General features: G+C 52.0%; 1 protein-coding gene across 2 annotated transcripts in view; it reads left to right on the top strand.

Moving 5' to 3' along the window:
• The first annotated feature begins 12,765 nt into the window (after positions 1-12,765).
• The window catches only part of ITPK1 (inositol-tetrakisphosphate 1-kinase), a 176,546-nt gene continuing 161,370 nt past the window's right edge, over positions 12,766-27,941 (top strand). The window contains exons 1-2 of one of the 2 annotated variants that reach the window (XM_055361277.2): positions 12,766-13,149; positions 13,915-14,151. In XM_055361277.2, the coding sequence (XP_055217252.1) occupies positions 13,028-13,149; positions 13,915-14,151 (359 nt within the window). In that variant the 5' untranslated portion in view covers positions 12,766-13,027. Of the gene's footprint in view, positions 13,150-13,290; positions 13,454-13,914; positions 14,152-27,941 lie in introns of those variants that run through there. The other variant, XM_004055596.5, reaches the window with a different exon arrangement.

The following is a 27,941-nucleotide window of genomic DNA, read 5'->3' as shown; positions in this document are numbered from 1 at the left end:
TTTGGTTTTGGGCATGAAACAATGGAGTGAGCAGAGAGCCAGCATTGCCCAGGGAGGCTGTGATCTTGGGGCTTGGCCTTGCCCAGGCAGCAGGCAGGGCTGGCTGCTGCTGGCTTTCTCTGTCTGCCTCCATTTATCAGTCTGTACAAAGGGCATGTTGCTACGGCCAGCAAGATTTCAAAACTCCAGGGTACTGCCTTGCTCTCTGAGTATTTCCTTCCTTCTTTCCTCTGGAGGTCTTGAGAAGACTCCTGTCCTTGACCTCACAGTAAGAAGGATGGTAGGGAAAGCCCAGTATGAGGGGAAAAGCCCCACCCTTCCATTGCTCTGTGACTTCCAGGGGGCACTTCACCCGTCAGGACCCTCATTCCAGCAGATGGGGAGAGCATGCCCCTCTCTGCAGGGTGGCTATAGAAAGCCATGAAGCCAGGTATTTAAGAGTTCTTTAGAAACCAGATTCAGGGTAGCTGTGTATACACTAAATGAGCACCTCTTGAATAGAATCACTTCCCTCCCACCAGACCTGCAAAGTCAGTTTAAATCTCTCCTATCCCACTTTTTCAGGAATAACAGCTGACTTTAGTGTCTGATCAGTTTTGTCACCTCCAAGGAAATCATGGATTTATTGATTTATTTATTTATTATTTTTTTGAGATGGAGTCTCTCTTTGTTGCCAGGCTGGACTGCAGTGGTGCGATCTCGGCTCACTGCAACCTCTGGACTACAGGCGTGTGCCACCACGCCCAGCTAATTTTTGTATTTTTAGTAGAGACGGGGTTTCAGCATGTTGGCCAGGCTGGCCTCGATCTCTTGACCTCGTGATCTGCCCACCTCAGCCTCCCAAAGTGCTGGGATTACAGGCGTGAGCCACCGCGCCCAGCTGGAAATCATAGATTTAGTTAAGAGTATCAATTGGCGTTAAAACCATTAGGAGGTCTATCAGCAAGGGAACGAACAATAAAACCGTGGCAGATTCATTCAAAGAAATCAGTCAATAATGGGGGCCAAATGTGATACACACAACAATGTGAATGTATCTCATAGATAATGCTGACTGAAAGAGTTCATATTGTAAGATTCTGTGTGTATGAATTACGGAAACAGGCAAAACTCATCTGTGTGATAAAAGTCAGAATAGAAGTGAGGTAGTTTGGATATTTGTCTCCGCCCAAATCTCATGTTGAAATGTAATCCCCAGTGTTGGAGGTGGAGGCCGGTGGAAGGTGTTGGATCATGGGGACGGATCCCTCATGAATGGCTGGGGCTATCCACTTTTAAAGGACCAGATAAGTGAGTTCTCACTGATTTCATGAGAGATCTGGTCCTTTAAAAGTGCACAGCGGCAGAGTGCTGTAGCTCATGCCTGTAATCCCAGCACTCTGGGAGGCCGAGGCAGGCGGATCACTTGAGGTTCGAGACCAGCCTGGCCAACATGGTGAAACCCCGTCTTTACTAAAAATACAAAAATTAGCTTGGCATGGTGGCACATGCCTGTAGTCCCAGCTACTCAGGAGGCTGAGGCAGGGGAATTGCTTGAACCTGGGAGGTGGAGGTTGCAGTGAGCCGAGATTGCACCACTGCACTCCAGTACGCGTAATAGGGTAAGACTCTGTCTCAAAAAAAAAAAAAAAAAGAAGAAGTGCATGGCACCTCCACTCTACTCTCTACCTCTCTTGCCCCTGCTTTTGCCATGTGATGCCCAAGTTCCTGCTTTGCCTTTTGCCATGAGTATGAGCTCTCTGAGGCCTCCCCAGAAGGCCAGTGATTCCAGCACTATGCTTACTGTGGAGCCTGCAGAACACTGAGCCAATTAAACCTCTTTTTTTTTTTTTTTTTTTTGAGACGGAGTCTAGCTCTGTCACCCAGGCTGAAGTGCGGTGGTGCCAACTCAGCTCACCACAACTTCCGACTCCCAGGTTCAAGCAACTCTCCTGCCTCAGCCTCCCGAGTAGCTGAGATTACAGGCTCCTGCCACCAAGCCCAGCTAAGTTTTGTATTTTTAGTAGAGATGGGGTTTCACCAAGTTGGCCAGGCTGGTCTCTAACTCCTGACCTCAGGTGATTTGCCCGCCTTGGCCCCCCAAAGTGCGGGGATTACAAGCCTGAGCCACTGCGCCTGGCCCTCTTTTCTTTATAAATTACCCAAGGCCAGCTGGGCGCAGTGACTCACGCCTGTAATCTCAGCACTTTGGGAGGCCGAGGTGGGTGGATCATCTGAGATTGGGAGTTCGAGACCAACCTGGTCAACATGGAGAAACCCTGTCTCTACTAAAAAATACAAAATTAGCCAAGTGTGGTGGCACATTACTATAATCCCGGCTACTCGGGAGGCTGAGGCAGGAGAATCGCTTGAACCTGGGAGGCGGAGGTTGCGGTGAGCTGAGATCATGCCACTGCACTCCAGCCTGGGCAACAAGAGCAAAACTCCATCTAAAAAAACAAACAAACAAACAAACAAAAACAGTCCCTGGTATTTCTCTTTTCTTTCTTTTCTTTTCTTTTTTTTTTTTGACATATTCTCGTTCTGTCGCCCAGGTTGGAGTTCAGTGGCGCAATCTCTACTTACCGCAACCTCCGCCTCCTGGGTTCAAACAATTCTCCTGCCTCAGCCTCCCAAGTAGCTGGGACTACAGGCACCCGCCACCGCACCTGGCTAATTTTTGTATTTTTAGTTGAGAGGGGGTTTCACCATGTTGGCCAGTCTGGTCTCAAACTCCTGACCTCGTGATCCACCTGCATCAGCCTCCCAAAGTGCTGGAATTACAGGCATGAGCCGCCGTGACTGGCCTTCTGGTATTTCTTTATAGCAATGCAAGAACTGCCTAATATAAGAAGTTTGTTTTGTGTGCCCCCACGCAAGGGAGATGACAAATCAAAGGACACATTCAGAGGAAACTTCTTGTATTAGGCAATTCTTGCATTACTATAGTCATTGCATTGCCTTGATATTATCAAGAAGAGGGCACCAGAGGTAGCTGGGGAGCTAGGAATGTTCTCTATATTGATTTGGGCTTTGGTTCCATGGGTGCGGACATATGTAAAAATCTTAGAACAACCAGGCCTTCTGTATTTTCTGACATACATAACAACATCTATAATGTATTTCAGTCCAAAGCTTTTAACTTGACTCTAATCAAGACTTTAGATCTAATTTCTAGGCCAGGTGCAGTGGCTCACACCTGTTATCCTAGCAATTTGGGAGGCTGAGGCAGGTGGATCACTTGAGGTCGGGTGTTTGAGACCAGCCTAGCTGATATGGTGAAACCTCATCTCTACTAAAAATACAAATATTAGCCAGTCGTGGTGGCACATTCCTACAGTCCCAGCTACTTGGGAGGCTGAGGCAGGAGAATCACTTGAATCCAGGAGGCCGAGGTTGTGGTGAGTCAAGATCACACCATTGCACTCCAGCCTGGGCAACAAGAGCAAAACTCTGTCTCCAAAAAAAAAAAAAAAGTTATTTTTAAAAGATGAATGGTTTCTTGTGCATCTTTTCAGATTGAGACGTTCTCCATTCACACAAACGCATCTATGTGCACGTGGTCCCTTACTTTCTTTACTTGGCAGCAGCCTACCATACACATTGCATTATACTTCGGGTTTTTTTTGTTTTGTTTTTTTGTTTTTGAGACGGAGTTTTGCTCTTGTTGCCCAGGCTGGAATGCAATGGTGCGATCTTGGCTCACCGCAACCTCCGCCTCGGGGATTCAAGCAATTCTCCTGCCTCCGCCTCCCGAGTAACTGAGATTACAGACATGCACAACCATGCCTGGCTAATTTTTAGTAGAGATGGGGTTTCTCCATGTTGGTCAGGCTGGTCTCAAACTCCCGCCCTCAGATGATCTGCCTGCCTCAGCCTCCCAAAGTGCTGGGTATGAGCCACTGAGCCCAGCCCCCTACACTTGGGTTAAAAACCCAAGTGATATGGTTTGGTGGTGTCCACACCCAAATCTCAACTTGAATTGTATCTCCCAGAATTCCCACGTGTTGTGGGAGGGACCCAGGGGGAGATAATCGAATCATGGGGGAAATTCTTTCCTGTGATATTCTCGTGATAGTGAATAAGTCTCACAACATTTGATGGGTTTATCAGGGGTTTCCAGTTTTGCTTCTTCCTCATTTTTCTCTTGCTGCCACCATGTAAGAAGTGCCTTTGCCCCCCTGCCATGATTCTGAGGCCTCCCCCGCCATGTGGAACTGTAAGTCCAATTAAACCTCTTTTTGTTCCCAGTTTTGGTTATGTCTTTATTAGCAGTGTGAAAATGAACTAATATAGCAAGTTAAAAACACACCGCATATACACACTGCATTATACTACACAGTTACCAGTTACCACACACACCACATTACACCACCTGGCCAGGCATGATGGTGTATACTTGTGGTCCCAGCTACTTGGGACACTGAGGTGAATTGCTTGAGCCCAGGAGTTTTAGACCAGCCTGGGCAAAATAGCAGACCCCATCTCTAATAATAATAATAATAATAATAATAATAATAATACTAAATAAATAAAAATAAAAATGTAGGCTGGGTGTGGTGGTTCATACCTATAATCCGAGCACTTTCGGAGGTGAGGCGGGAGAATCACTTGAGCCCAGAGGTTCGAGACCAACCTGGGCAACATAATGAGACCTATCTGTATTACTTAAAGTAAAATTAATTTAAAAAAAATTAAAATGTGGCCAGGCGCAGTGGCTCATGCCTGTAATCCCAGCACTTTGGGAGGCTGAGGCGGCAGATCACCTGAGGTCAGGGATTCGAGATCAGCCTGATCAACATTGAGAAACCCTGTCTCTACTAAAAATACAACAATTAGCCAGGCATGGTGGTGAGCACCTGTAATCCCAGCTACTTGGGGGGCTGAGGAAGGCGAATCACTTGAATCTGGGAGGTGGAGGTTGCAGTGAGCCAAGATCACGCCACTGCATTCCAGCCTGGGCAGCAGAGTGCAACTCAGTTTCAAAAAAATAAAAAATAAATAAAATAAAATAGTCTGGGCATGGTGGCTCATGCCTGTAATCCCAGCACTTTGGGAGGTTGAGGAAGATGGATCACCTGAGATCAAGAGTTCGAGACCAGCCTGGGCAACCCCATCTCTACTAAAATATGAAAATTAGCTGGGCATGGTGGCGTGCACCTGTAATCCCAGCTACTCCAGAGTCTGAGGCAGGAGAATCGCTTGAGCCTGGAAGGTGGAATTTGCAGTGAGCTGAGATTGTGCCACAGCACTCCAGCATGGGTGACAGAGCAAGACTCCGTCTCCAAAATAAATAAACAAATAAATAAATAATAAAAATAAAATAAAAATGTATATTAAAAAAGATGCAGGGCCAGGCATGGTGGCTCATATCTGTAATCCCAGCACTTTGGGCATCTAAGACAGAAGGATCACTTGAAGCCACAAGTTTGAGACCAAACTGGGCAACAAAATAAGGCCTTGTCAGCCGGACATGGTGGCTCACGCCTGTAATCCCAGCACTTTAAGAGGCTGAAGTGGGTGGATCTCTTGAGGTCAGGAGTTCAAGACCAGCCTGGCCCACATGGTGAAACCCTGTCTCTACTAAACACACAAAAAAATTAGCCGGGCATGGTGGCTCATGCCTGTAATCCCAGCACTTTAAGAGGCTGAAGTGGGTGGATCTCTTGAGGTCAGGAGTTCAAGACCAGCCTGGCCCACATGGTGAAACCCTGTCTCTACTAAACACACAAAATTAGCCGGGCATGGTGGCGCACGCCTGTAATTCCAGTTACTCAGGAGGCTGAGGTAGGTTCCCTCACCCACTCCCTCTCCCTTTTTCTCTCTCTTTCTTTCTTGACAGGGCTTCACTCTGTTGCCTAGCCTGGTATTGAACTCCTGGCCTCAAGCTATCCTTCTGCCTCAGACTCTCAAATTGTTGGGATTACAGGTGTGAACCACTGCACCCAGCCTTTTCTTTTTAAACATTTTATTAAAATTTGTTTTTCATTTAAACTTTTTAACAATCTATGAACTAGGTCTGATGATCACTGCTGTTTAATAAATGATAAGACTAAGGTTTGGACAGATTTACTAGCTTGCCGCAGTCACACAGTTAATAAATCACAGATAATACACGGTCATGGCCAGGTGCAGTGGCTCACGCCTATAATCCCAGCACTTTGGGAGGCCGAGGCCTCCTGACCTCAGGTGATCTGCCCTCCTCTGCCTTCCAAAGTGCTGGGATTACAAGCGAGCCACCGTGCCCAGCCAAGTTTTTGTATTATTAGTAGAGACAGGTTTCACCATGTTGGCCCGGCTGGTCTCGAACTCCTGACCTCAATTGATCTGCCCACATTGGCCTCCCAAAGTGCTGGGATTACAGGCATGAATCACCACACTCAGCCACTGTGTCTTGCACTAGCAAATTTAACTTCTGTGTCAATCATCGTCCCTCTCCCCTGAGAGGTCTGAGACCACCTAGAGGAACCTACCTAGCCTGCATTCAGTTGATATTTCCTGAGCACCCTTGCATGCAGAGGGCTCTTAGAGGCAGCTTGGCTTCATTTAGAATCCAGAGAGAACCGAGATTCTTAGCATCATCTAGTTTATTTTTATTTTTATTTTTATTTTTATTTTTATTTTAAGACAGGGCCTTGCTCTGTAACCCAGGCTTGGAGTGCAGTATTGCGATCATGGCTCACTGCAGCCTCAACCTCCTGGGCTCAAGTGGTCCTCTCACCTCAGCCTACTGAGTTGCAGGGGCTACAGGCATGTGCTACCACACCTGGCTAATTAAAAAAAAAATTGGCAGGGCGCAGTGGCTCATGCCTGTAATCCCAGCACTTTGGGAGGCCAAGGCGGGCAGATCACCTGAGGTCAGGAGTTTGAGACCAGCCTGGCCAACATGGTGAAACCCTGTCTCTACTAAAAATACAAAAAATTAGCCGGGTGTGGTGGCGGGTGCCTGTAATCCCAGCTACTTGGGAGGCTGAGGCAGGAGAATCACTTGAACCCGAGAGGCGGAGGTCGCAGTGAGCTGAGATCATGCCATTGCACTCCAGCCTGGGTGACAAGACCAAGACTCCATCTCAAAAAAAAAAAATTTTTTTTTTTGGCCAGATGCAGTGGCTCATGCCTGTAATCCCCCAGAACTTTGGGAGGCAGAGGTAGGTGGATCACTTGAGGCCAGGAGTTCCAGACCAGCCTAGCCAACATGGCGAAAACTCATCTCTACTAAAAATACAAAAATTACCCAGGTGTGGTAGCGCACACCTATAGTCCCATGCAACTTGGAAGGCTGAGGCAGGAGAATTGCCTGAACCCGGGAGGCAGAGGTTGCAGTGAGCCAAGTTTGCACCACTGCACTCCAGCCTGGGTGACAGAATGAGACTTCATCTTAAATAAATAAATAAATAAATTTTAATAGAAATGGGTCTTCCTATATTGCCAGTGCTGGTCTTGAGTTCCTGAGCTCAAGTGATCCTCGCACCTCAGCCTCTCAAAGTGCTGGGATTACAGGTGTGAGCCTACTTGTATGCTATGGGATACAGGGCTGAGCAGAAAATAACCCAGCCCCTGCCCTCAAGGGGCTTACAGTCTAGTGGTAGGGACAAATATTAATCAAGCACTCAAGCAGTGTGAAAAGCCAAATGTAATTATCACCACCCCTGGAGTTACAGAGAGCTAGATGGCTGAAACAGCAGGGAAGGGACCCCTGAGCTGAGAACTGGTGAATGGGCTAACAAGCAAAGAGAGGGAAGAACATTCCAGAAAAAGGAATCGCATGTCTAAAGGCCCTAGGGAGCACAGGGACTAAAAGAGGCCAGCATGGCAGGCAGAGAGGGATGGGAATAGAGAGGGAGATGAAGCTAGGAGGCCTTGTCCTTGTCAAGGAGTTTTGGCTTTATTCCAAGTACAGTGGGAAGCCGTTGAAGCTGGGAGCATAGAGGGAAAGGGTAACTATAGCCTGATCAGATCCGATTTAGATAGTTCTGGCTCAGAACAGTCAAGTGGGGAAGAGTTGATGGGTTTCCTGGAAATGAAAGAAACTGACAAGTAGTGAATCAGATAAATACTTGGCTCAAGGTCATGTCCATTCCTGGAATCAGCCCATATCCAAACACTGTTTGATTGGGCAGGGGTGGGGTAGGCAAAAAGGCCCACTCCCTTAGTCAAGGCAGGATGTCTCTGAACGGTGGTCCTAGTCCTTGAGCTCCCTGTGGGATGACCAAGACCTTAAAACAAAGATAAACATGTAGAATGATCGGCCCAGGATTTCAGAGAAGAGTGGGGAGGACCCTGGTTCCACCTGAGCAGCGGGATGATCCTGTTCCACCCAAGGCAGGGGTCCCAGTCCTAGAACCCGCCCCTTCCTTCCTCCTCCTGATCCCCAGAAGAACGGTGAGCTGTGTGTGTGTGTGTGTGTGTGTGTGTGTGTGTGTGTACACCTTTGGCTCTAGGATCCTGGTTCTTACTTTCTCACCTACTTGTTCTGTGACTTTGAATAAATCCCCTTCTCTCTCTGGGCCCGTTTCTTTATTGGAAAAAGAGGAAGTTGAAGTAATCAGTGACTCAACTTTTGGGGTGGTTCACAGACCCTCTGAGAGTTTGTTGAAAGCTATGACCATTATGCACATAATTTCTGGCAGTTGCAGGAGTTCCTGTAGCCATGGGGTGGGGCTGGGTAGCAGGCTTTACCTGGGGCTCAAGTGAAAAATCCTTGGATGAGACATTAACAGGCACTTTTTCTGATGGCCTGCTAAGAACCAAGTCTCATACTCTGTTCTAGTCCTCACCTCAATCCTTTAACTTTTTTTTTTTTTTTTTTTTTTCAGATGAAGTCTCACTCTTGTCCGCCAGGCTGGAGTGTAATGGCATGACCTCGACTCACTGCAACCTCCGCCTCCTGGGTTCAAGCAAGTCTCCTGCCTCAGCCTCCCTAGTAGCTGGGAGTACAGGTGCCTGCCACCACGCCCAGCTAATTTTTGTAGTTTTAGTAGAGACGGGGTTTCACCATGTTGGCCAGGCTGGTCTCGAACTCCTGATCTCAGGTGATCTGCCTGCCTTGGCCTCCCAAAGTGCTGGGATTATAGGTGTCAGCCACTGCACCCGGCCGTCACAGTCCTTTAATCATTACTTTTCCCACTTGGAGCTCGGAGATAGCACTTAAGTGACTTGCCCAAGCTGAGAAGAGCTGAAGCAGGACCCCCAAGCCAGGTCTTTGTGAAGCTAAAGACTGTTCTCCCTGTTCCAAAGGGAGACATCACTACTCTTACCGTTTCCCCATTCCGCCACTGCCCCCATAATACCACACATTTTAGACCTCATAGCCCCCTCTTTTTTGTATTTTTTTTAACCCCAAAGAAGGCAAACGAGGGTTGCAGGTTTATTTATTTATTTATTTGAGATGTGGTCTCATAGTATTGCCCAGGATGGCCTGAAACTCCTGGGCTCAAGAAATCCTCCTGCTGCAGCCTCCTGAGTAGCTGGGACTACAGGTGTGCCGCCATTCCCAGCCTTTTAAATGTTTATTTATTAGACATGAGGTCTCGCTATGTTGCCCAGGCTGGAGTGTGGAGGCTATTCATAGGTATGATAATTGTGCACTACAGCCTCGAACTCCTGGGCTCAAGCGATCGTCCCATCTCAGCCTCCCAAGTAGTTGGTACTACAGGTGTGCACCACCCCACCTGGCTGTAGTTTCAACTCCTGTCATGGAGCAAGGTTTACCTTATGAAGTAAGATAGAGGATCTGAGGCCTTGATAGGCTAAGTGGCCTACAAGGTCACATAGCAAGTGAGTGGTCGAGTTGAGAGCTAGAGACAGAGGACATTTGTGTTCACCTTGGAAGTCCCAGTGAGGATGAGCCTTACCTAGCTCCAACTCAGAAGGCCAGAAGGAAGAAGCGTTTGGGGGAGGCTGTAATCAGGGGAAGGATGCAGGGCCCTGGGGTGAGCCCTAAATAAGGGGCTTCCTGTGAGCCTGAGGATGGCCATGCCCTTGTATATACTTTGTCCTCCAGGCAAGTTCTCTGCTGGCCCTTTAAATCTTCTCAACAGCTCTGGGTGGGGCATTTAGCCCCACTTTACAGATGAAGATACCAAAAGAACTTCATCCAGGCCAGGCATGGTGGCTCATGCCTGTAATCCCAGCACTTTGGGAGGTTGAGGCAGGCAGATCACTTGAGGTCAGGAGTTTGAGACCAGCCTGGTTAACACGGTGAAACCCCGTCTCTACTAAAAATACAAAAAATTAGCTGGGCGTGGTGGCGGGCGCCTGTAGTCCCAGCTACTCAGGAGGCTGAGGCAGGAGAATGGCATGAACCCGGGAGGTGGAGCTTGCAGTGAGCCGAGATTGCACCACTGCACTCCAGCCTGGGCGACAGAGCGAGACTTCGTCTCAAAAAAAAAAAAAAAAAAAAAAAAAAAAAAAAAAAATTAGCCAGGCGTGGTGACACGTGCCTATAGTCCCAGCTACCGGGAGGTCAAGGCAGGAGAATCGCTTGAACCCGGGAGACGCACTGGACTCCAGCCTGGATGACACAGCAAGACTCCATTTCAAAAAATAAAATAAAATAAAATAATAAAATAAGATAAAATAAAATAATATTAAGAAAAAAAAAAGAACTTCACCCAGCTCTTGTTCAGAAGTGACCACACACACACTGTCTTCAGCATCCCTCCCAAGTTCCCCTGGTCCATTTCTCAGGCCTTATCTTCCTGCCCATCTCCATCTTACCGTGCCCTTATTTACGGTGTTCTTCCCTTTTCACCCTCTGAAACTTCGCACCTGTTTTCCCCTTTGCCTGGAATGTTGCCTCCTTCCCCCACTGAACTCCTTCCTACTCATCCTTCAAGATCCAATGCCACAGTCTCCCCAGTCATGCAGCAAAATGGGACAGATTGCCATCTTCCTTCCCATTTCCCTCTCAGCTCTCACCCCGCGTTTCCTTTTTTCTTTCTTTTTTTTTGTTTTTGAGATGGAGTTTTGCCCTTGCTGCCCAGGCTGGAGTGCAATGGCGCGACCTCGGCTGACCGCAACCTCCGCCTCTCTGGTTCAAGCGATTCTCCTGCCTCAGCCTCCCAAGTAGCTGGGATTACAGGCATGCGCCACCATGCCCACTTAATTTTGTATTTTTAGTAGAGATGGGGTTTCTCCATGTTGGTCAGGCTGGCCTTGAACTCCTGATCTCAGGTGATCCGCCTGCCTCGGCCTCCCAGCGCCCAGCCTCATCCCGTGTTTCTAATCAATGGCTTGTGTCCATTTTCCTCTGCCACACCCTGAGCTCTCATGTGTTTGCCAAAGGAGTGAGGGAATTCCAGGAACCCTCCTGAACCACCCAGCCTCAACTGGTCTTTCAGTTCCTAAGAACAGCAGGACATTTAAAGTCGATGCCTGTAATCCCTACTGCTGACTTCAAGTATCAAGTTTACAGTTGCTGCCCCCATCCCCTTCGTTTTTACTCCCTTAGCCGCCTTCTTTTTTTTTTTTTTTTTTTTTTGAGACGGAGTCTCACTCTGTTGCCCAGGCTAGAGTGCAGTGGCGCAATCTCAGCTCACTGCCAGCTCTGCCTCCCAGGTTCACGCCATTCTCCTGCCTCAGCCTCCCAAGTAGCTGGGACTACAGGCGCCTGCCACCACGCCCGGCTAATTTTTTGTATTTTTAGTAGAGACAGGGTTTCACCGTGTTAGCCAGGATGATCTCAATCTCCTGACCTCGTGATGTGCCCGCCTCGGCCTCCCAAAGTGCTGGGATAACAGGCATGAGCCACCATGCGCAGCCTCCCTTAGCCTTCTTTTATCCATCTTGTGCCTCGGCCCTAGGGGTCCTTGCTATGATCTTCCCTTTATCCAGCTTTCCGTGTCCGCCCAGGAGCCAGGCATTCTAAGCCACAGAGCTGACCCTGGAACCTGTCACCACTTACCTTCTAGGCTCCCATGGCCTACGAACTCGCAGTACCCTTGCCTAAGGCATGCAGTGCCCGTCCCTAGCTGGCCCCCTGGAGGAGTCCTGTTTCCCATCTATCGCCTTTTCCACTCTCCACCCATCCGTTTTCTCTACCTTGTTAAAGAAAAAAACTAATCAGATTCTCGTTAAAGATGGCAGGGAAGCCAGGCGGGGTGGCTCACGCCTGCAATCCCAGCACTTTGGGAGGCCCAGGTGGGAGGACAGCTTGAGGCCAGGAGTTCGAGACCTGCCTGGGCAACACAGTGTAGTCCCAGCTGCTCGGGAGGCTGAGGGGGGAGGATCAGTTTAGCAGGGGTGTTCGAGGCTGCAGTGAGCTATGACTGCACCATTGCACTCCAGCCTGGGCAGCATAGAGAGATCCTTGTCTTTTTTTTTTTTTTTTTGAGACGGAGTTTCTTAATGTAGGCCGGCCAGGGTGATCACATACCAAGCGTGGAGATATTCTTGACAGCAGGATTCTGGCTAAAACTGGACTAAGAAGGCCAAGGACAGAGCCCAAGGTCGGGGCCTGGTCAGAAAGAGGTCTCGGAGGAGCCTGACTCAAGTGTGATCAAGGGAAGTCTTTGTCACCCGCTGGCAACTTGGCTCTTTCTTGTCTCCCAGCCTCAATTCAAGCTCATCCCCCTTCCCTGCTCCATCAAAATCTCCTTGATTTCCAAGGCCAGCTTCAGTGTCTCCTCTCAAACTTTCCTGAGCCTTCCCTCCACGGGAATCCATTTTTCCTGCCTGGGCCTGGGGAGAGAAGTCCATTTCTCCTTCCCAAACCCAGAGACCATTGAGGCAGGAAAGCTCCCTGGCTGCCCCATAGGGCAGGGCAGGGCAGGGTAGGCGGGGTTTAGTGACTCCCCGGCGCCGACGCTGACCCGCACCCCGAGGAAGGGGTCTCCGGGGACGGCCGCTGTTGTCGCTGTCGCCTCCAGTCCCCGCCCCTTCCCCCCTCAGTGAAGGGGACCTAGAGTGAGAACTGGTGGTCACGTCCTACGCCTAGGAGGGCCCCTGGGTGTTCACCCACCCCCCGGGGGCCCCATCCTGGGCCAGGGTCCGCTTCCTCGAGGGAAGGGGTGAATTCCTGGAAGGTCTCCGTCCGGGCGCAGTTGCAATGGATTGCCTTGGGGGTGCTGAACCCTGCTGGGGGTACAGAGACGTTTCCGAAACTCAGCGGCTCGGTCGCCCCCAAAGGCCAGGCGGAACACACGCCCACACCGCGGCTCCCTTCCTGAAGTAAGACCGCCGGGCCACGGCCGCCCCCAGGCAGCCCCGCGCCCCGCACCCCACACCCGGGGACACAAACAGGCGCCGGGTAGCCGCGAGGGCCGGCGCGGCGCCTTTAAGAGGCGGCGGGCGGCGCTGCCCCCTGGCGGCCGCCCCGCCGCTTCCTCGCCGCTGCGGGCTCAAGCGGGGCGGCCGGGCCAGCGCGGGGCGGCGGCGGGCAGGGGCGGCGAGTGCGCGGGCGCTCGCCGCCGCCCTTCTCGGCGGGTAGCGCGCGGGGACCAGGCCGAGGAGGAAGTGGCGGCGGCGGCGGCGGGTGAGGACCTCTGGCCGGGCCGGGTGGCCGCGTGCGCCTCGCCGGGGTCCAAGCGCGCCCAGGGGTTACGGCCCGGCTGGGAACATCAGAGGGCGAGGACCCGGGCGGGAGGAGGAGGGAGGAAGGGCTCGGAGGCCGCGCTTCTGCCGCCGCCTGAGGGCGTGTGGCTCGGGCCCGCGCGGCGGGAGGGCGGGCAGGGCGGGGGCGGTGTCTGCGGAGGCCCGGCTTCCCCTCCTGCGGGCCCTGGCCCCAGCTCCGACTCAGACTCAGGCTCAGCCGTGCCCCAGCCCCAGCCGGCAGGCCGGGCGGCGCGGCGCTCGCGAGCCGGTGGGCGGGCGGGCGAGCCCGCGGGCGGCGGGGGCGTGGGCGGTGGCAGCTTGGCCCAGCCAGTGGCCTTCCGCGCTGAGCGCCGCTCCCTCCTCCCGGCCGCCCGCCGCGCCCCGCCCCGCCCCGCGCGGCAGGACTGCGCGCCCCAGCTCCGATCCCCGTTCCGCGTCCCCGCCGCCGGGAGGAGGTGCCCACTCGCTCGCGGCGCGCGCCGGCCGCCAGACTCGGCCTGTGGGCGATTTCCTCCGGACCCAGGCTCCCCGCCCGAGGAGGAAGATGCAGACCTTTCTGAAAGGGAAGAGAGTTGGCTACTGGCTGAGCGAGAAGAAAATCAAGAAGCTGAATTTCCAGGCCTTCGCCGAGCTGTGCAGGTAAGGAGGGACGCGGCGCCGGCGCCCGGGGACCCCCGGCCCGAGCCCGGTGACCCCCGACCCGAGCCCGGTGCAGCCTCATTAGTTGTTTTGGGAGATCGGAGCCAAACGGGAAGAAGCGGCGCGCGGGGAGACTGAGTCCGAGCAGCCAGGTGGCGGTGGCGGCCACCGGCCGCGTTCCAGGGAAGCGGTGGCCGGTGCGGGCGAGGTGGCACGGACCGGGGCGTTCAGGTGCACTGTGACCCGGCTGGGGAGGCCCCCAGCAGCCCAGGGCGCGGTGGGAGTGCTACTGAGGGTTGCGGAGGGACCTGGGAAATCGGGGCATCCACGCTGTGGGGTAAGGGCTTGAGGGTACTTTTGGACCGGAGTGTTTTTCCTCCTTCGTCCCCTTCCCTTCCGTGAAGAAAGGGCACCCACGTTTGTGGACCACCTACTATGTGCCCCGCGTGTGCTCGGCTCTTGAGGCTGTCATTGCATATCATGAGGTTAAGCCCAGTTGAAGCGAGTAGCAATTCTTGGCATGTATGTGGTGATTTGCTGTCTCATTAGAGCCTCGCAAGAGCCCTGCAAATTGGCCAGGGTGGTGATTCTGGGCCACCTGTCTGAGAACGGGGACCGATCGGCAGAGGAGCGGGGTACCTCGCTTGGGGTCCCGCAGCTAGGGAGTGGCTGGTGCGTAGAAAGTGCTGGGTAAATGCCCGTGGTGTGGAGTGGCCTTCTGCCATCTGGGCTGTGTGCCCCTGCTCCCACCATGCTGGTGCTCCTTGGCGGAGTCTCCGGTGTTTAACAGATCACGTTCTTAATAAATTACAGAACTACTGAGTCTTGGGTCAGGTAGGCCTTCCCTTGCTCCACAACTGTAGCTTTGCCTCTGAGAAGCAGTTAAGCCCTTTTCTCAATGCAAGCCTAAGAGAATCTAGCTCTGAAAGCCTTTTGCAAACTCCAGGTGGAAACCTTTTGTGATGCAGCTTGTTAGACTGATTTTTGAAAATGGGCTCTACTTGCATTTTTATCCCTGTGGGGGCCCCACACATCTTGGAGAATTGAACAGTTGGGTTTCCGTAACCCCTGGTGCTCCTGGGGGCCCGTGGCTGGTCTGAGCTGGCATGCGCAGGTGAGCCTGGCAGCACCTCTGTGTGCCTGATGCCTGTCCCAAGGGCCTGCTGCTCCTTTGCCCCGTGCAAGCCCCGCAGGCGCTCTTCCTGCAGCCAGAGGGGCACAGCTTGTACAGGATAGTGCCTGGTTCTTTATCCGTTGGTCTGGGGATGGGGTTGGCTGCCTTCTCCCAGGCCGGTTTCCCTAGAAGACAGGCTCTTCATGATCAATAGGGCATGCAGAGTGGCCCCAGCAATTCATGAAGAAATCAAGAGGAGCTCGAAGCCAGAGCTTTGAAAATGAGTCTTAGGACCCTTGGAACATTACAAAACGGTACTTGAACGTTGTACCGCGGATACACTCACTTGCGGGAAGGGCATTCTAAGACACTGAAGAAATTTGGAGCAGCCGCTTTGGCATGTTCTCGAAGTCCAGTTCTGATGTGAGGCACCGGAGCTCCCCCTGCAGTCATATAAGACTTGGGAAATCCCAGCGAATACCTCGCACCCTTTGTATTGCTGTCTGTATTTATGTCATCTTGTGTCTGCAACTCAAGCTTGAGGCTTGTCATTGGGTTGGCTTGTTTTGCTTGGTAATTAGGAGGCTCTCGCAAAATATTCTTCGCCGAGACTCACAACTAGGTCGTCGTGCTGGACCTGCAGATTGGCTTGACCTTGTAGACATTCTTCCTTTAAAGGGGTGGGAGGTTCAGAGCAAGCTATGCTATCAACGTTCTGGGGAGTAGAGCATTACTTTCTCTGAAAGGGTTGTTGTCTTCAAAATCTAGTTGCCTTCCTTTGGCCAAAATATTGGCTTCAAAGAAGGCAGAAGGCATCAGGGCCATTCTAGAACCCGAGGAAGCCCACTTTGTGTTTTCACTAGGGAAGCTTTAGATATTTTATCACTTAAGCCTGAGAAGGAAAAGAAAACACCAAAAAGAGTTTTTCCGTTTCTTATTTATTACTTTCAGGGCAGTGCCCCCTGGTGGCCACATTTCTATACTGGCTGCAAAATGCTGCAACTGTTGAGCCAGTGACCAGGGAGCCCCGTGAGGTTGTTTTGTTTGGTGTGAGGGTCAATGAGACTTTAGTGGCTGAGAGACAGTGCAAAGGACATTATCATGTTTTCCACATTCAGAATCTGGGGGCGCAGGGCTTCTGTATTGACGACGGGTGATGAATTGTCTATGAATTCCCTAATGAAAAAGTCTAAAGGTATTTGAAAATGGCCCTGCTTTGGGCCGGGTGCCGTGTCTCCTGTCTGTAATCCCAGCACTTTGGGAGTCCAAGGTGGGTGGGTCACGAGGTCAGGAGATCGAGACCATCCTGGCTAACATGGTGAAACCCCATCTCTACTAAAAATACAAAAATTAGCTGGGCATGATGGCAGGCGCCTGTAGTCCCAGCTACTCAGGAGGCTGAGGCAGGAGAATCACTTGAACCTGGGAGGCAGAGGTTGCAGTAAGTCGAGATGGTGCCACTGCACTCTAGCTTGGGCGACAGAGCGAGACTCCATCTCAAAAAAAAAAAAAAAAAATGGCCCTGCTCTTAATGTTTGGGCAAAGAATGACCCGAATGGTCTGGCCCGGGGTGGGTTGTTTAGCTGAATGTCCGGCCTTGTAAAAATCTGATCTCAGAGCAGGAAGAGATGTTGGCCATCATCTCATCTAGCCCCCCTTTGTCTTACAGATGGGGAAACCCATCAAGAGAGGGGGCAAGTTCCGGACTCTTGGTCTTTTCCTTTAACTTCTAGAATGGGTCCAACCTGGCTACCTTAAGATTGCCTTTCTGATTGGGCATCTCCGACAATAAGGCAGTCCCCCTCATTATCTTTCCAGGGGTCTGGTGGCTGCTATTTAGCCCCCAGGACACATTCCTTGCAAAGCTGAGCCCCTCTGCAAGTGTAATCCTTGTCTTGGGGGGAGGGTTTGGGGGGTAGTGCACGTTGATGGCAACATTGGGTGGTTAGAGCCACTTCATGGGCCATGAAGTGCCCCACCTGCTGTAGGTAGGGACAGGCGCCAGCCTTTTCAGATGTGCACTCTGATAGGATGGGGCTCTGCTAGCCAGCAGATGGGCCTTTGAATCCGCTTGTTTGTCAGTGGTACTGTTTGTTCCTGTTGCCATCCTGTTTCTTCCCCTTTCTCTGGGGACACGGCTCTGGTTGTGTTCTCTTGTACCCCTCCCACCTGCCTTCCCTAGCCCGGGAGCGACCTTGTAGTTCTCCCACACCACCCCCTCTTTGTGGCTTTTTTTTTTTTTTTTTGAGGTGGAGTCTCGCTTTGTCGCCCAGCCTGGAGTGCAGTGGCGCAATCTCGGCTCACTGCAACCTCCGCCTCCCAGGTTCAAGCTATTCTCCTGCCTCAGCCTCCTGAGTAGCTGGGATTACAGGTGCGCGCCACCACGCCTGGCTAATTTTTGTATTTTTAGTGGAGATGGAGTTTTACCATGTTGTCCAGGCTGGTCTCGAACTCCTGACCTCAGGTGATCCGCCTGCCTTGCCCTCCCAGAGTGCTGGGATTACAGGCATTCCCGGCCTTTGTGGCTTTTTCTAGATGCTCAGAAGGGGCTTCAGAGGGGGAGTGAAGAAATTAAAACTGTTAGTTGGAAATACTGGGTGATATTAATTTAATTTTAAATTTTGTAGTTCTGTACAGTGCCTCACTGGGGAATACTGGCTGGCCCCAGTTTCCTCAGCTCATGTTTTCTGTGCCTCCTCCTCTCCTCCTCTCTGTTCCATTCTTTCTGTGGCTGAACCTATGTTGCAGGAGGTGGGGGCGGAAGAGGCACATGACTTGGTGAAGCTTTCCATATAAAATTTGGGTGAACCTTATCTGTCTTTACTGTAATAATTGCTGATTTTTAATGAAGTGCTTCGAGGGACCTCATCTCATTTAATCCTTCCAGCAGCCCAGGGATGGAGGGATGAGGGATGAGGAATGAGGGATGAGGACATCCCTCGTTGGGATGGAGGGATGAGGAAACAGAGGCTCTGGGAGTCTACAGGACCTGCACAGCCAGTTAGAGGGCTTTCTTGAGTCCACTCCTGAGGCCTTTGCACTGAGAATGTGGCTTCCCTTGTTTATTTGCCCAGGTTAGGCTGGAGCTTCCAGGAGGCTACAGAAGCACAAGAATGTCTGTGAGTTTCTCATCCTCCAGAGACTTGGAGGCCAGCTGGGCTGACTCGGCTTGCAAGAAACGTGTTTCTGGAGCAGTCTCAGACCTTGGTATCCTACCAGGGACCCTTTTGTCCCAATACCTTAGAAGGGACTGAGGAGTTCATTAATGTTCACGTTTATGAGCACCCTTGGTAGGTAGCCGAGGCCTGCGTCTGCTCTCATGGGTCTGGGAGTTTGGTGTCAACAGTAAACTGGCTTGGGAGGCGTGCCAGTGAGAGTGTAGCATGCCACCGGGCCTGTCCCTTCCCCTTGGGCCCTACATTTGTTCCTTTAAAATAGGGCCATCTCCAAGGTCCTTTTCTGCAGGGATGGCTTAGCATTCTGGTCTGGAATTCTCTTGGGAGATTCTCTGGAGGGAGGAAGGAGGATCTTTTCCAGGATTAAGTGATGCTGGTCTGTGGGTGGGTATTGTTTTATTTGTTTTAATGTCTGGATTTGCCACCATTTCTGGGGTGCAGAGGTGGGAGGAGGTGCTGACTTAGGTTTTCTTTGCAGCAGTGCACAGGGAGTATTCATAACCCAGCCTTGCAAATGAACACTTTCTACCAGCCTCCTGGGGAGCAAACAGAACTTCACATGGGAGGAAGAGTCCGTGTGCACATGGATTGTCTATTGAAGGGACTGCCTGTTTCAGGCCTGGCTCCACGACTGACTGCCTATGTGCCCCGTGACCCTCGACACATTCCCTACCCCTCTGTGCCTCACTTTCCTCATCTGTGAGGGTAATAATTTAGCTTAGGGTTGCGAGCATCAAATGAGGGAATTTGCTAAAGGGTCCAGGATAGTGCCTGGAATTCTTGTCAGTGGCGGTGGCCGCTGCTGTCGTCGTCCCTGTGGAGTGAGTGAGTGGGTCTCTGCCCATGGATGCCTCTCTATTCAGGGACCTTTGGCCTTTGTAGATTTAGTGTTCTTGGTTTTGGCAGTTTGCAAGTCACCCTGAAGGCCATGATGGCTGAACTGATCATCTTGCAGGGATGTGGGTTTGAGGATTTGAAACTGTTCAGTGGGCATAGCTAAGGAGGGGGCCCAGGCTTGCCTGGTGGCCTTTCAGCATCACAGCGGGGTTCTGTTCTCCTTCAGCACATGGCCCATCTGAATATTACAGCCCCCCAGGAGGCAGAGGTGCTGTCCCCACCTACTTTATGGATGGGGAAGCTGAGAAATTTATGTTAAGATGCTACTTGTATTTTTTTAAGTTTGGAGATTGAGAAGAGTTTGTTCTGGATTTCCTGAAAATGCCAAGTCTCCACTAGTAATCTTGTTACTATTACTAGCTAACATTTATTGTTTTCTGTATCTTTTTGAATATTTAAGACATGCACATATTAAAAAAAATTCAGAGGACTCAAAGTATACAATGAAATGTCAGCCCTGTTCGCTTCTCATTGCTGAGTTCCAGTTCCCTGGGGCAGTCTGTCTCTATAGGTGTTTATGCACACGCAGGGGCGTGTGCACATGTAGGTCTCTCCATATGTATTACTGCTGTGCTCTTGCACATTGCATGGGACTGTGTGTCTTGGAGAAACTCCACATCGCTGCTTCATTTGGAGAAAGTTTTGTATCATTGCCTCTTTTTTTTTAAACAGCTGTGTGGTCCAATTCTTAAAAGGATGGAACATGTTTCTTCCGCTGGTGTTGGTTTCTGCTGGTATGGGCAGCATGACAATACCCCATCCCCTTGCCTGGGTGTACATTGCTAGAGGAGGAGGGCTGGGTCAGAGGGCACAGGCATTTTACTTTTTCATACTTTTTGTGTGTATGTGTGAGACAGAGTCTCCCTCTGTCGCCTAGACTGGAGTGCAGTGGCACGATCTTGGCTCACCGCAACCTCCGCCTCCTGGGTTCAAGTGATTCTCCTGTCTTAGCCTCCCGAGTAGCTGGAACTACAGTCATGCACCACCACACCTGGCTAATTTTTCTATTTTTAGTAGAGACTGGGTTTCGCCATCTTGGCCAGGTTGGTTTCGAACTCCTGGCCTCAATTGATCTGCCCACCTTGGCCTCCCAAAGTGCTGGGATTACAGGTGTGAGCCACTACGCCCAGCTTTTTCATACATGTTCTGAAACTGCTCACAAAGAAATTTCACTATGTCAGTCCCAATGACAGTGAATGGGAGAGCCTGTGCTGCACACCCTCCTGCGCTCAGGGCCGGGACAAATCTGTGGGTGAGATGGTCCTCTGGATTCATATTTCACTTAGTGAGATAGTGAGATTGAGGAGTTTAGGTTGCTGGGGGCTGACTGCAGGCACCTGGAAGAGCTGGGTGCACCTGCATGGCAGGATGGGCATCAATGTTTCTAACCACTGGGCCATCCTGCTTTTACCGGTTATTTCTCCCACATGGTTTAGCAGGTTTGGGACATTCAGTAAATACTTAGTCAAGTGCCCCATGAGCACAGTTCCTGAACAGTTGGATGTAAATAGGGTTTCAGTTCCCACTCATTTTGAATTCAGCTGGAAAGCTACATTTGAGAGAATACCATGGCACTTCCCTTTTAAAAAGTAACATTCATTTTAGGAAGCAAAGCATTCAGGAGCTGTGCACCTCCTTCTTTCCCTCGCAAAGTCACTGTCTTAAACACCTTCCCCATCCTGCATGAATTAGGCCCAGCCCAGCCTCTCCCACTCTGGTGGCCCTTGGGGAGCCGGCCCGGGTGTGTGTGGCCTTGCTCTGGAGAGGGTGTGGGACTCCCGAGAGCTGGCCCATGGTCACACAGTGGAAATGTGGGAAGGGAACTTGCCTCACCCCAAGCCGAGTGCTCCCCACTCACCACTGGCCAAAGCCTCCTTGTGAACAGGCCCTTCCTCCCAGCTGCGGCCCATGGTGTGTATTAGAGTGGCCAGGCCATACCTGTGGGGCCATTTGAGTCTTTCTGGGGCTTCGTCTTGCTGCTCTGAGCCTGCTCAGAAAGCAGCTGCCCTTGTGGCCTGCATCTCCCCAGCAGAGCCTCATGGGCTGGTTTCTGTAGGCCCATCCTCTGGATGGCCCCTGGGAGTGCTCCCACAGCCGTTTTTAGGGTTCGGTGGGGTGGATCTGAGATTCATGTCAGAGATCCCGTGGAGCCATGGAGCATCAAGAATCACTCTCACAAGGGAGCTCCAGACTCTGGACCCCGCTCCGCATCCCCCCACCCCTCCAGGCCCTTGAGTGCTGGGTGCCACACCCTGTTAATTGCTCATGGTGTTCCAGGGCACACCTGTGGCAGAGGCCACCTGCAGACTCAGCTGCCCCAGAGGGTGAATCGGGACCCACAGGCCAAAGGCCCTCCCAGACAGCTTCAGGGAGATGTCTTCGTTCCGAACCTCTCTCGCCGTCAGAATCTTCACTGATACTTAGGCCCCCACCACTGGGCCTGTTCTTTCTCTCTGACTTGCTCATTGTCCTGCTTATTTTAAGTCTGTCTTGTTTTTAAGTAGTTGGTTCTATGAAGGTAGAGATTTTGGCAGCTTTATTTACTGCCGAAACCTCAGTGCCTATACCAGTGCACATAGGAGCTCAAAAAAGAATCTGTTAGTGGCTGGGTGTGATGGCTCACACCTGTAATCCCAGCACTTTGGGAGGCTGAGGCGGGCAGATTGCTTGAGGTCAGGAGTTCAAGACCAGCCTGGGCAACATGGTGAATACCTATCTCTACTAAAAATACAAAAATTAGCAGGGCATGGTGGCAGGTGCTTGTTATCCCAGCTACTTGGGAGACTGAGGCAGGAGAATTGCTTGAGCTCGGGAGGTGGAGATTGCAGTGAGCCGAGATTGCACCATTGCACTCCAGCCTGGGTAACAGAGCTGGACTCTGTCTCAAAAAAAAAAAAAAAAAAGTATGTTAGTGGATCAATAACTGCCTGGTGGTTTTTGGAAGCCTTTTTCATGTCCCTGTGGCTCAGCCAAAGCCACTTGTGACTCTGGAATGCTCTGGGCCAGGAAGGAAACCCCAGGGGTGGGGGAGATGGGGAGAGAGTTAGGTGGTAAGTCCCAGGTTCCGGAGGGGCTTGTGGGCAAGTCCTGAGCATCTGCCCTGGCCAGGCCTGCTCTGGGTGCTGGTCTTTGCCGGCATGTACACCTGCGGGAGGTGAAGGCAAACCAGCTCTCAGATGCACTGGAAATGCTGCAAGGTGTGACTAGAGCCAGGAAACCTGCAAACAGGAGAGAACTATGGCACAGTGGCTGCAGCCACTTTAGCACTCTGTGGTCAGAGAAGGCCTCTCTAAGGAGGCGACATTCAGCAAGAGGGGCCTAGAGCTCTCTCCAGGAGCTAAAGGACCCACAGGGTGGACGGTGTCCACTTTGTAGAGGCCACACACCCTGGCCTCTACCATAAGCCTTATAAGCCTCTGCCATAAGCCCTGGGTTCCATGTGGATTGGAGGGCAGGCAGCTCTGGGCAGAACTGAGGCCGGTTTCCACCTTAGACAGGGTGGTTCAAGGAGGTGTCGGGGTGTCCTTCTAGAGCCTTGTTTCCTGACAGTGTGGCCTTCCTCCCATCCGAGGGAGGCTGCAGTTATGCCCTCGGGGCCAGGGATAGGAAGACAAAATGCTCCCCGTGGGTCTGGTTCAGTCCAGCCTTTGTGTTCGGGAAATGAGCCACTCTGGGCTGTGGGGTGGTGGTGGATGGGGTGGTGGTGGATGGGGTGGTAGTGGATGGGTCAGCTGACCTTTCTCAAGGATCAGGTTAGGTCTCAGGTGCCCAAGGGAACAGAGGGAAGCCGCGCCTGACCTGTGTGCTCTTTGGCAGTCATCGATCTTCCTCCAAGTTACTTGTTTGCCAAATTTGCCCAACAAAAGAGGCACCAGGGGATGGGCGCGGTGGCTCACGCCTATAATCCCAGCACTTTGGGAGGCTGAGGTGGGCGGATCACCTGAGGTCAGGAGTTCAAGACCAGCTTGGCCAACATGGTGAAACCCAGTCTCTACTAAAAATACAAAAAATCAGCTGGGTGTGGTGACTGGCACCTATAATCCCAGCTGCTCGGGAGCCTGAGGCAGGAGAAACGCTTGAACCTGGGAGGTGGATGTTGCAGTGAGCCGAGATCACGCCACTGTACTCCAGCCTGGGTGACATGAGCGAAACTCTGTCTCAAAAAAAAAAAAAAATACCCCACAAAAATTAGCCGGGCGTGGTGGTGGGTGCCTGTAATCCCAGCTACTACTTGGCAGGCTGAGGTGGGAGAATCACTTGAACTCAGGAGGCGGAGGTTGTGGTGAGCCGAGATTGCGTAACTGCAGTCCAGCCTGGTGACAGAGCAAGACTCCGTCTCCAAAAAAAAAAAAAAAAAAAAAAAGCTCCAGGGGCACTGGGGAGAAGGGAGAAGTACACATCCTGAAGTCTCCCTTCCCTGTGAGATGAAGATTCTCCTGGGAAGGGGGCTGGGGAGCTCCTTGTGAAGTACCCTGATGATTTTTTGGGAAACTACTCATTGTCATTTCATGAAGTGCCTCACAAGACCTTACCCCAAAACTGTCAGGTGTGGGGAAGCACCGAGTTAGCCAAGGCTGAAGCAGCGTGTTTCAGACTTCTCAGGGGCAGGTCCCCTCCAGGAGGTGTGCTGGAGCCAGAGGTTCCCAGGCTGGCTCCTGGGTCTCTGTACCCTGAGCTCACTGTGGGAATCTCCAGTCTGGCACCGTTCACCTGAGGCCTCACTGGAGCCCCCTCATGCAGGAGGGAGACATGGCAGGGGCACCAGGTCATCAGCCCAGCCCAGTTCTACCTGCTGTTGCTACCTTTTGCCAAATTCCTTCTCAAAAGAAGCCTTTTCAGATTTCTTGCCTCTGGCTGCTGGTTTGCCTGGAGTGTATAGAAAGGAGCTAGTTTTGCACAAGAGACATTCCTGGGACCGATCTGGCCAGATAGACACTTGTGGCGTTTTCCTCAGCAGTTTACACTGCAAACCCATGGACTCCTCAGCAACCATTCTTATTAGCCTGGGGTCACTCTGGGTGCTCTTGAAGCCCAAGCCAGAAACTGGGACTCTGGGTTTGTTCAGGCGGCCTGCTGTGCTTTGGCAGGGCTGTGTTGCTTCCTCTCTGCCCCCTTGTACATTCATGGCTCATGCCAGATCTCAGAGGATCCTGAGAACCTACCATGGGGGTCAGGCACTATTGCAGATGGGATAACTACCCTCCAGGATGGCTGAGGGGTCTCCATTTGCTAGTTGAGGGCCCTGAGACTCAGGGAGAGGCCAGGTGCTGTGAGCGGCACAGCTTGAATTCACCCTCAGGGATGGGTGACTCCTGAAACCATGCTGTTTCCACTCCGCCAGGTTGCCTTTGTCTTCAACACAGCATCCAGCTGCCGTCGATCGGTGTGGTATCCAGTGTCAGGAAAATCAAGGAGTTCTGTTCTTTTTTTTTTTTTTTTTTTGAGATGGAGTCTCGCTATTGTCACCCAGGCCGGAGTGCAAGGTGTGATCTTGGTTCACTGCAGCCTCCACCTCAGCCTCTCCAGTAGCTGGGATTACAGGCACCCGCCATCACACCCAGCGAATTTTTGTATTTTTAGTGGAGAAGATGGGGTTTCACCATGTTGGCCAGGTTAGTCTCAAACTCCTGACCTCAGGTGATCTGCTCAACTTGGCCTCACAAAATGCTGGGATTACAAGTGTGAGCGACCGCGCCCTGCCTCAAGGGGTTCTTTTCTGAGCATCCTTTGTGTGCAGTTGTTGGGCCCAGGAGGATAGTGCATGGTGGAGATGGCAGTGAAGTTGGAGCATGAGACTTGTCCTGAGCCTCCGCCCTCCCAACTGTAAGGTGGGTGTAGTGCACCCGCCCTAGGACCAAATGATAGGATTCCCTTCCACCCAAGAGGCCACCTCACCTGCCCTCCTACCCGCCCAAGGCAGGGCCTGGGGCCTCCGACACATCTCTGCTGGGAGCTGCCACCGATCTTTTTCTGGGGGATCCTCCAGTGGTCAGCTTGCTGCTTCCTGGGCAGGGCGGGGCATGGTAGATGGGTGCAGAGAGAACCCTCCTGTGGCAGTTTCACTTTCATTTCTGCCTCACACCCTGTTTCCATCCAACAGTCAAGGGCTGGGCTGCGGAGGTGAGGAAACATCCGGTCTCCACCCTGGGGTACTTGTCCTAGTGCAGGTTCCCAGGCCTCCCCCTCCCCTGGAATGAATCTGGGGTGGGCCGTGGCATCTTCTTTTTAAAAAACACCCCATTCATTCCTTTATGCACTTACATGCCACATACTTACTGAGTGCCTGCTGTATGCTGGGCACTCCTGGGTTCTGGGGATTGATACAGCAGTGAGCACCACAGTCTCCTGGAGCCCCAGGGTCAGTCTTAGGGAGAGCTTCAGGGCAGTTGTCTCGCCACTGGGAGCTCTTGCCCACAGTGTGCTGGGTCACGTACCTCTCAGGGTCCTGGGCTCGTGAGTTTCTTCTTCTTATTTTTTTTTTTGAGATGGAGACGGAGTCTTGCTCTATTGCCCAGGCTGGAGTGCAGTGGTGCAATCTCACTGCAACCTCTGCCTCCCGGGTTCAAGCGATTCTCCTGCTTCAGCCTCCTGAGTAGCTGGGATTACAAGCACGCACCACCACGCCTGGCTAATTTTTGTATTTTTAGTAGAGATGGGGTTTCACTGTGTTGGTGAGGCTGGTCTTGAACTCGTGATCTGCCCGCCTCAGCCTCCCAAAGTGCTGGGATTACAGGCGTGAGCCACCATGCCCGGCCCTATTTTTCTTTTTTTCTTTCTTTCCTTTTTTTTTTTTTTTTTTTGAGACGGAGTCTTGCTCTGTCGCCCAGGCTGGAGTGCAGTGGCGCGATCTTGGCTCACTGCAAGCTCCACCTCCCAGGTTCATGCCATTCTCCTGCCTCAGCCTCCCGAGTAGCTGGGACTACAGGCGCCTGCCACCACGCCCGGCTAATTTTTTGTATTTTTAGTAGAGACAGGGTTTCACCATGTTAGCCAGGATGGTCTCGATCTCCTGACCTCGTGATCCGCCCACCTCGGCCTCCCAAAGTGCTGGGATGACAGGCATGAGCCACCACTCCCAGACTCGTTTCTGTCTTTTTTGCCGTTGTTGTAGAGACAGGGTTTCACTGTGTTGGCCAGGTTTGGCTGTAACTCCTGAGCTTGATCGATCGCCCGTCTCAGCCTCCCAAAGTGTTGGGATTATAGGCTTGAGCCACTGTGCCTAGCCAGCCTATTTTCTTTTTCTTTTTTGTTAGTCTCGCTCTGTCATCCAGGTTGGAGTGCAGTGGTGTGATCTTGGCTCACTGCAACCTCCACCTCCCAGGTTTAAGTGATTCTCGGACCTCAGCCTCCCAAGTAGCTGGGATTACAGGTGTGTGCCAACACGTCCGGCTAATTTTTGTAGTTTTAGCAGAGACAGGGTTTCGCCGTGTTGGCCAGGCTGTTCTTGAACTCCTGACCTCAGGTGATCCGTCCACCTCAGCCTCCCAAAGAGTTGGGATTACAGGTGTGAGCCACCACGCCCAGCCCAGCCTATTTTCTTTAAGATTTTAAAGTCCTAACATTCGTCATGGGATCCTTGAAAAGAAAAGAATTATGGCCTTGCCACCAGAGGCCTTTGCCGCCTCCCTGTAGGAAGGTGTGTCCAGCGGCATTGGGATCGTGTTGGAGAAAGGTTTTGCTTCCTGCACAGTCAGCTCCCAAGCACCCTTTTTGTCACCTTGACCTGGGCACAGCCAAGCCGTGGCCTGTGCTTGCGGAGATTTGGGTGCCCCATCCTCTCGCTGCTCTGGGGAAGCCTGAAGCTGTGGAGAGGCCAGTCCAGGCCCCAGCTTCTGACCTTTGTCTACATATCAGGAGGAGCCCTCCTGGTGAGGAATGTGCCTCGTTCTTTTGTGGGAGCTGACAGAGGTGCCTGTAGTGTGGAGGGTTAGGGGCAGGGGAGTCCCTCCAGAAATGCACGTAAGCTTGCAGAGTCACCCTGCCCTGCATTGTTAAGTGGTATAAAGACAGTTAGCTCCAGAAACAGCAGTGGCTCCTGTCTCTGGAGCTCTAGCTTCATGTCTGGCATGGTGCTGAGCGCTAACATGTGGCTCTTTGAAGCTGTCAGTCCGTATGTGGAGACCGAGGCTCAGAGAGGGTAAGTGACTTTCCCGGGGTTTCATAGCCGATCACCCTGGGGGTGGGGTTCAAACATCAGTTTGCACAGTGCCGCGATCTCAGACTGCAACCTCCGCCTCCTGGATTCAAGCGATTCTCCTGCCTCAGCCTTCCAAGTAGCTGGAGTCACAAGCGCAGGCCTCCACGCCCAGCTAATTTTTTGTATTTTTAGTAGAGATGGGGTTTTGCCACATTGGCCAGGCTGGTCTCGAACTCCTGACCTCAAATGATCCACTTGGCTTGGCTTCCCAAAGTGCTGGCATTACAGGCGTGAACCACCGTTCCCGGCCTCGGCTTCTTACTAGGTGGATGACCGTGGGTGTGTTTCAGCTCCTCTCTGGGCCTTAATTTCCTTGTCAGTAAGAGGTGACCTTGTGCTCATGCATAGGAGGGGGTCAGCACATGCAAACTTCCCTTCTGTGCAGGGCAGAGGCCATCTCTGGAAG

Source organism: Gorilla gorilla, chromosome 15 (genome assembly GCF_029281585.2).
Source record: "Gorilla gorilla gorilla isolate KB3781 chromosome 15, NHGRI_mGorGor1-v2.1_pri, whole genome shotgun sequence".
Classification (NCBI taxonomy): domain Eukaryota; kingdom Metazoa; phylum Chordata; class Mammalia; order Primates; family Hominidae; genus Gorilla; species Gorilla gorilla.
The sequence above is the reverse complement of the archived record's forward strand: the minus strand, read 5'-3'. Positions and strand labels throughout refer to the sequence as shown.